Source organism: Rhododendron vialii, chromosome 5a, assembly GCF_030253575.1.
Source record: "Rhododendron vialii isolate Sample 1 chromosome 5a, ASM3025357v1".
NCBI classification, from domain to species: Eukaryota; Viridiplantae; Streptophyta; class Magnoliopsida; order Ericales; family Ericaceae; genus Rhododendron; species Rhododendron vialii.
In genome coordinates, this window is record NC_080561.1 from 17,692,843 (window position 1) to 17,701,876 (window position 9,034).

Below are 9,034 nucleotides of genomic sequence, written 5' to 3' on the forward strand. Positions count from 1 at the left end.
AAAAAGAAAATTACTGACTAAATTTGTTTAGTCGGAATTAATTTTTTATTTTATTAAAATTCCAAAAAATGATATTGCACGACTAAATTGACTTTTAGTTGGCAAAATATATGTTTTGGCCGATCAAAATAATTTAGTCGGCAATTGTTTTATATTTTACCGACTACAAATTATTTAGTCGGTGATTTGCTTATATTTTCCGACTAAACAATGTTTAGTCGGGAAAGTTTAGTCGGGAATTGTGTATTTTGTTGTAGTGTATCCAAGCTCTAGAGCACAAAATAATAGGAAAGTTCAACAACGAGAAAACTAGATTATGGTAGAATCCACGACAAAAATCTAATTTCTTCATATATAGTCCTTAACAAGATGCCAGATACTCCAATATCTGTGAAAAAAACAAAACACAATAATAAGACCCATGATATTGGTACAAACTTGACAATGGTACATCAAGGGAAGAAAAACCTAACACTATGATATTGATACATGCACATACAACATTTCTCCAGTATGGGTATAAGAATGAAGAGAGCCATCTAATTTGTAAGTTCAACAACTATATACGTTAATCTTGCTATTTTATTCTTCCACCAGAAGTAACCAAATGTTTGTTTTATTATATCAAAATATTGTCATGCTCATCTATACTATTTTTAAATGTATGAAGATGTTTTCTACTCTTATGTTCCAAAAAAACACCCCTTGAACTTGCCCACCCCATTCCCCTTCCCAATTGACACAAAGTAACACTCCAACTTAAACGATACAAACCCCACGCCCATTCCTAACCGACACAATGCAACACTCCAATGTAAACAATACAAAACAACGCCTCCCCTGGCCTCCGGAAAAAAGCATTACAGCCTCCCTCCGTCAGCCCGTTCTCCTCAACTGCCTAACTCCGCCAGCCGACAACCAAGGCTCCAACTACAAAAACATAATGGACACAACTCAAGTGCATTTCAAAAGAGGCCAAGACAGGTAAGGCATGTATTCAACTTTCCTCCTTCCTTTGATTGCAAACACTTACCCCCTTCCCCCTTCCCCCTTCCCCCTTCCAAAGACACCGACCACCAATTTTGACAACTCTGTAGACCATAATTTCACACACAAACTGTTTGACAAAATGAGCCTTTGACTTCTTCAGACTTATAGATGGTTTGGTCACAACCAGTTGAAGATGTCGAGCACGATAGGAGCAATTTAACAATAATAGGGAAAGTTGGGATGCTATAATAAAAGTAAGATGAATTTTGACCTACCTTAGGTTGGCATTCAAGAGTAATGCTATATGGGTGGTGAATGCTTAACAATTTTCTGTGGTGGAAATGTTTTTTTTTTAAATCCCTAATTTTACGGTTTGGAACTATCTAAATGTGGATAAAAAGAAAAGAAAAAAAGCCTTCCTAAATTAGTGGTATAGTAAGCTGCTTATTTGTTTTGGTTTCTTAGATTTCTACAAAATGAGATGTTAAGAAAAGTGTCCAGGTACTTTAAGTTTCATGCATATGGCTAATTTGAGCAAAAGGGAATAAAATATGGAAAAAACTACCCTGATAAACTAACGTTAATTACCTGAATGAGGATTTGAGACTAAATAAATTTGGGAAAATGCTACACCCATTTTTTTTGCTTTGGTGGAAATGCTTCTAGCGTGTTCGACAAAATTCCTTTTCCATATTGAATGTAGTGGCTTTGTAGGAAAATATGGACACATCGTCGGAGCTCACGTACCGGTGTCAGACACTTCTTGGACACCAACACTTCCGGACACTCTCCAAACACGTGTCCGACGCTTATTTGAATATATATTTTTAATTATATATATATATATAACGTGTCCCCCAACGTGTCGTGTCCCCCATTTTTTGAAAATTTGGGTGTCGGGGTGTTGGTGTCGTGTCGTGTCCGTGTCCCATGTCTGCATCCGTGCTACATAGGTTCTCTTTATTGAGAAGAAATGAAGAATAATTGGTATTGGTGGGCTTGCGAAGACAATTACCCCTACATTTTCAGGTTCATGTGGGCCAAGTTGAAGACTCTTTTGCAAGATCCTCTTAGATCCCAAGGCGTGGGAACACCTTGTTACTTGTTAGCAAGAATAAACAGTAACTACGAAAAAAAAGGTTGCGTTGAGGAATGAGAAGTTTCGCTTTGATTTGTGTGGTAAAGGTTGGGGTTTAGGTATTTGTCAGAAGTTTCAGCTATTCATTTGGAAGGTGATACATCACATTTTGATGGTTAAGGATGCTCTGTTGAGAAGGAAGATTAATATCAATCCAAGTTGTCCACTATGTACAGATATGCCAGAGACAATTGAACATGTGTGTTTTCTAGGGTGGGTTTCGACTTTGAAGTCTGCTCCCCAGTATCCTTTGTGGAATGGTTTTTTGTTTGGCTTAAGAAGGCTCCTAATAAAGAAGTAATAGGGGAGTCAGTCCTTGTGTTAATATGGTGCATTAGAAATGATGTTTTATTTAGAAATGGCCTTAGAAGTTGTTGCAGGTTAGAAAGGATTATAAAAGAATGGATGTGAATGGGCCATGTGCAGCTAATCTGGTGCTAGGGATAAGTCTTTGAAGACTTCCTTTTCCAAGTTTGTGAAACAAAGCGCATCAGTTGATTTTTTGAGCCTTTGTGTTTCTGTCACTGATGGAGCTTGAAGTGCACATTCACTTCGTGGTGCAGTAGCTTGGGTAAGGGAAGGCAGTGGCGGGCAGGGTGTGGTGCATCAGGTGGTAGTGATGGATTCAACTTTGGCAGCTATCATGAAGATCAAAGCATGCTTGCAAGTTCTGCATTGGGCTATTGGCAATGGTGTTACTGAAGTTATTATTCGCGCGGGCTGTGCAGTTTTGTGCAACGACTTAGAATCCAATAGTAGCTAACTTAAAATATTTAAATATCTAACACAAATTCACAACATCCAAAGGAGTCAAACCCTAGACACCTCTCCAAAGGAGTGCTATACGACCATTGGGCCAAATCCCAAGGTCAATTCGAAGGAGTAAATAACATCATCTTTCAATTTTAACAGGGTAAATAAACATCTAGTTTCAATTCCAGCAGAGAGGAAAGTGGAAATTAATTCATAGCAAAGAGGAAATTACGTACCGAATATTTCCCACCATCACCTCGATCACACATTGTCTCGTCCATGCATTTGCCTCATCATCATGGCTTTGAGTTCATCAAATTCACGTTGCCTTTGCTCATCTCTTAGCCTTAGCTCCTCATCTCTTAGCCTTAGCTCCTCATCTCTTAGCCTTAGCTCCTCATCTCTTAGCTGTAGCTCCTCATCTCTTAGCCTTAGCTCCTCATCTCTTTGCCTTTGCTGCTCCTCCCGTTGTCTTTGTTCCTTGTCATGCCGGTTTCGCTCCTCCTCCCACCGCCTTTCATACTCCTCCTGTTCACTTCGTCGCTCCTCGCGAAGTAACTCCAGCTCAGATTGAACTTTTCTGCAGCTCTTGTCGTGCTAAGTTGGAGCTGGATTGGGAAGAGAAGGATGAGGGCCTCGGGCCAACCCCAAATCCCCTTACGCAATACTTTGCTTCCTTAAGATGAATCCTCGAAAGTTCTTCGTCCGTCAGCGGACATCCTGATTGAGACGCCTCGTCTCGCGTGGCAACCATGCTCGCCTGTCATTTGCAAAAAGAAGAAAAGAAACAAAGAAAATATAAGGAATAGACTAATTGAAAAAGAAAAAACAAAATGTGTACAGATATTAGATGCATACATGTATCTCTGCACATTGAGGATCGATCCATCCACCGTCTTTCAATGTATGTGATGCCTGGTATCTCTCACATAAATCTGGCACCTTTCCATTAGGCTTGTCCGCCTAACATATTCAAATAACCGTTAGTTTTAATCACTGACAATAATGCATACATGCAAGGAATTAAATAACTTACCATCGGCATGATCCACAAAATGGCATTGTAAATGGTATTCAACTACAAGCGTGATAATTGCCATGGGCAAGCAGAAATCAAGACAAACTAATCAAAATACCAAGCTTTGATAGTTCATAGTTTAGTACTAGACATCAGAATATGCTGGTGATCAACCTTTGTAGTTCGTATGAACACTAGGTCTGGAGATCGACCCTCCTTTTAATTAAAGAAATTAGGTTCCAAAATGTCATGATGAACAGCAAAGCAAATTAATGCAAATTAATGAACACTAGGTCTCATGGCACCTTGTGAGACCCAAGTTGTTTGCAAAATAAACTGCAAATATTCAACAGTTTTGTGTCTGATACCGCATTGGGTGCAATGAACTCATAAACATTGAAAGATTCAGTCACTTGTGCCTTTCCAAATTTCAAATCAGATTTGCCCTTTCCTCTTTTCAAGTGTCTATCTTGTACTTAACTACCATTTCTTATTTTATCAACTCAACCATCTCATTATCACTCGTAATGCCTGAATGAAAATAACCGATGGATGTGCTAGCATAATATTTTGGGTGCAAAAATGAATATTCAAATAAGCTCGCTGCTTGATTCCTATATCTATCTGGAAGTAATCCTCAATCGATGATCGATTTTCTAATCTGTACTACCATTTCTTATTTTGTCCTATTCAAGAAAGACCTGGCCTACCACTAAAAAAAAGTCCCATTTCTATTAGCGTAGGTGCCTGTAAAATGTGGGTGACAATTGAACATAGTTTGATTTTGGATTACATGGCATAGGTGCCTATAAAAGACCTGGCCTTTATAGGCAAGTAGAGTACTAGTGCTACACCCCTGCTGTAAGAAAGATTCAGAAGAAAGTAAATTAATGTAAGCTACCTTAACAATACAAAAGCACTTTTATTAATCTTAAAGCAGGGGGCGGGGTACTTCTGCTCTATCAAGTAAATTAACTTTGGCACCTAAAGATGCCCCTTTGGCACCTGTTGTACATTCTTTATTCTAGCTACTACACAAATGACTGAGGCGGCCTCTTAAACATCTCTCATTGAGTTCGTTACCCTGCCATCTACCACAATGTCTACAAATTAAAAAAAAAAAAAACAATGAAGATATCTACATAACAGTAACCACATTGATGAAACTCAATCATATGCCCAAATTCTGAACTATTTGCCAACTCTGTTTATTGTTTGATGGTATTTAAAAGGTCTTAACAATGCACAAAAAATCTCACCTCAATGGTGATTGCAGCAACAAATGATCGAGAACCCAAAGTATGACCACGAGAAGCCACAGAGAAACCATCTACTGGAGTATTTCTATTTTTTTTCCCAGCTATTTTGCGAGGCTAAAAAAAAAACTTGTTAGATATAAACATAGAATTGGAAATGTAACTCATACAACTATCTTATCAACCTTCCAATCTGGATTGTTGAATATACGATCAATCATAAATTTCCAAGCATCTTGGCTTATGTCTTCGGTAAAAGGAAGCTGATATGGGTTTTTGCCATCTTCCTTCGTCTTTTCGTAATGATCCTTTGTCTTTTCATAATGATCACTCATTCTCCATTTCCCGTCTATATAGAGTAAGTTGGCTTTGAGCGTAAAAACTTGCTCAACTAACGGAATGCACTCAACATCATTTTTGGTGACTTCAAATTTGTCCTAGAAGCATATAATAAGTGGAATTAATCCCTTATGATATTTCATTATTCACTAGAAATAATCACTACGCATAGTTTCACATTCTTACCCGTACGCTTATATTACGGCCCTTTTCACCTCATCATGAACCAGTGTCCACGAGTGGCAAAAATTATCAGCAGTAGGGCGGCACATCATCCTAATTTGTGACCCCAATTCGTTGGCCACTTTAGTTGCATTTGCCCTGCAAAAAGTTCTCATTTCTGGTGTGACATAAACTCGGAGCCTCGTCTCGTCCTTGCCTTCAATCAGCCTTCTAACTCTTTTCCCAAGTGTAGGCCCCCGCACACGTCTTGAAGGTGCACCTGCAATTGAGATGCAGAAATAGTATAAAAGAAGAGAGAGATACACGCACTACTATACCAAAGAACAACCTAAATGCCTTTTCTTTTATGTTTGCTCTCAACTGCCCCTTTTGGCCATGGATCTTCACAGCAGAATGTTCGAATGATCATATAATGCCTTTTCTTTTCCATTTTTCTTTGTTCCTTAACTAGTATGGATGGAATGGAGGGACCATTTTCTACTTTGACCATCCATGGTCAAACTTTTAAGTGTATAACAAGGGGACAATGATGTGCTTTCAATTTCCTAGACCACAATAAATACTATGACATAACTGCTTATGTTCAGATTTTTAAAATTTCACATAACTCCTAGTTTACTAGATTGCTAGATCACAAAACCAAGCTAAAAACTAGCAGGATGAACATATGTAAATGTACTTTTAGGATTGTCAGAGAGAGATGTACTTACCTGCAACACTTGCACCGGTAGAAGGAGATGGAATAGTCGGAGGAGTAGATGCCACAATAGGAGGAGGAACAGATGTTGTAGCTTCTGCAATTCCACGCGATTTGATAGAGTTTGAGGATGCGCTACTCTTTCGTGATCCAGGACCCATGATGCAATCTATCAAACGGTGAAATACTACTCCATTAGAAACAAGGATATAAAAGAAGTAAACTATAATGAGACATGTATAGCAAGTGACAAATAATCAATAATAATGAAATGTTTCTTACCAAATGATGTTGCTTATGTCTGATAAAAAAATTGATGTTGCTTATGGAATAATGTAATAAGAATTTTTTCATCTATATCATCCCCTAAGCATGAATATACACATTAGACTTCTTAGATACCATAGACAAGTACAAAAGACACAAAGAAGTAGCAGTAGCAGCAAACCAGCTCAACCGAAAACAGTCCAGCAATCTTCACAATAAAACATGCCCGCCATAAAAGCACAAAGATGCAAGAAGATGTGAGAAGTAGCAAAGCAGCCACCAAATAGTAGAATCAGCAAAACAGTGAGGGGAACACATAACAGCAGCCAGTACACGGGCCCCAAATGTTCACAAACAGGTTCAGAACATGCAGTGACAAACAGATCATCAACAAATAGAATAGTTGTTGCTGTAATGGCAACAATAAACATAGCAGGAACCACATCACAGAGAAATGCAGTTAGAAGCAGAGGTAGCAGGATCAAGAGAGTCACCATATGACAGATAGCAGATAGTAGCATGGCCATGACAGATAGCAGTAGAACAACTACATAGCGTGGCAGTAGCAGCCACTTATGGAGTGGCAGTAGCAGTAGAGCAGTAGTGTCATGATCAAGCTAGGAACGTGCCCAATAGAAAAGCATAAACAATCCAAGGAACAACCCCCTAAGGATAGGTCAATACAAAAGGGTAAGCTATTAACAACAGGAACCCAACCCAAATGCACAACAACTAAGAAGTGAACCATATTAACACAGCAAGGGACTTGACTTTGCTTCACAGAACACAGCCAACCATAGCATAACAGAAGTGAACAGTACAGATCAGAACTGACAGCAGTAGAAATTGATGTTGCTTATGGACTAATCTATATCATCCCTTAAGCATGAATATACACATTAGACTCCTTAGATACCATAGACAAGTACAAAAGACACACCTGGCTCTATGTCAGGATCAAAAGACACACCATAGACAAGTACAAAAGACACTACATAGTTTACCACCATGAGTACAAAAACATCAAATCTTGGAACATTAATAATCTTTGTCAGGATCTATATCATAATCTTCTTCTTCTTCTTCTTTTTCCTCTTCTTCTTCTTCATTATCTTCTTCTTCTTCATCTACACCCTCAGATTGTAAAACCACATCCTCGCTAATAATTGCAGGTTCAATGTCATTTCTCCACAAAGAGGTAGTTGTGCCCTGCTGGAAAACTTCATTGGGAGCATTGCCGGTTTCCAAACTATCCATCTCTGGGACATTCTAGATTCTTCGACGTTGAATTCATTCTACTACTTTCCAATTTTCACCAAACTTGGTATCTTTAATGTAGAATACTTGTTGGACTTGACTTGGTAATACGAATGAGTCATCTTTATACCATCGAGTACTTGTATCAATGCTTTTGCAATGTGCATCAACTCGCATAGTTCTACTACTACCAGTATTGTACCATTCACACTGAAACAAAACAACTCGATGATTGAACAAATAGCTCAACTCCCATACTTTGGTTAAAAAGCCGTAAAAGTCTATTGTCTGTTGTTCATGCTCCCCTACCATGAGTACCCCACTATTCTGACTTGTATGTCGATTGTCATGTTCAATAGTATGGAATTGAACGCCATTAGAAATGCACCCTGAATATGTGTCTATTAATGCATCAGGTCCATTGGCCAATGACCACAACTCATCAGTTGCTTCTGGAGACCCTTGGTTCCACAATTCATTCATCTACATTAAAAAAAGTTTGTATTACGCTGCACTAGATAAAAAAACATTGCTTAATCCGAAACATGACTAATTCAATGTTCTATGCCTTACGTGCCCTTTGAACCATTGGGGAAACTCTTTGCGTTGTCTTTTTGCAATATCAATGGTATTGTCACCCTCCAGCAAAGTCTTGTGTATCCTAGTTAACATGTAAGATTAATAATAATGATAAAACATCAACTCAATTTAGAATACATTTATGTAAATATGTACTCTCGATAAGGATCGACTTCAGGGCTATTGTATAAGACACACCAATGAGCCATGTCTTATTGGTTGACAGGTACATTAGGAGCTCTTTGGATTCGACCGAAGGGATGAACATTTTGATTGAATGCCGCTAACCCCATTGTGAGCTCACCACCATCATCATTCCTTTCTACGCGGTTAAACACTGTCTCAATTCCCGATACATAGAACAAAAAGTTGTACATTCTTTGGATATGTAAGCCTCCACAATTGAACCTTCAGGACAAGCTTTATTGGTTACAAATCGTTTCAGAACTTCAAGTAATCTATAAAAAAAAATACCACTATACTATGTCATAAATACGATTATAAATAAATGACATAGTTAGTAGAATGGTCTTGCCATACCTCCCAATCGGGTACAT

The 9,034-nt window shown here is 38.4% G+C and overlaps 2 protein-coding genes across 3 annotated transcripts; both read right to left on the bottom strand.

Moving 5' to 3' along the window:
• Positions 1 to 259: 259 nt before the first annotated feature.
• On the bottom strand, positions 260 to 6,551 carry LOC131326244 (uncharacterized). Of its 2 annotated transcripts, XR_009199948.1 has the most exons (7): positions 6,388 to 6,551; positions 5,341 to 5,936; positions 5,159 to 5,272; positions 3,740 to 3,844; positions 3,393 to 3,641; positions 3,118 to 3,242; positions 260 to 388 (listed from the first exon to the last, which is right to left on the bottom strand). XR_009199948.1 is itself a non-coding variant. In XM_058358948.1 (5 exons), exons 2-5 carry the CDS (start codon positions 5,488 to 5,490, stop codon positions 3,447 to 3,449), a joined length of 564 nt encoding a protein of 187 aa, XP_058214931.1. In that variant the 5' UTR covers positions 5,491 to 5,936; positions 6,388 to 6,551; the 3' UTR covers positions 3,257 to 3,446. The 2 variants fall into 2 exon arrangements, 1 of the variants encoding a protein (XP_058214931.1); XM_058358948.1 differs by lacking the exons at positions 260 to 388; positions 3,118 to 3,242 and having other exon boundaries at positions 3,257 to 3,641.
• A 1,380-nt stretch (positions 6,552 to 7,931) lies between these two features.
• On the bottom strand, positions 7,932 to 8,806 carry LOC131327648 (uncharacterized). Its single transcript, XM_058360794.1, has 3 exons — positions 8,634 to 8,806; positions 8,472 to 8,559; positions 7,932 to 8,381 (listed from the first exon to the last, which is right to left on the bottom strand). The coding sequence occupies exons 1-3, from the start codon at positions 8,684 to 8,686 to the stop codon at positions 7,932 to 7,934; spliced, it is 591 nt and encodes a 196-aa protein (XP_058216777.1). The 5' UTR covers positions 8,687 to 8,806.
• Between the last annotated feature and the right edge of the window lie 228 nt (positions 8,807 to 9,034).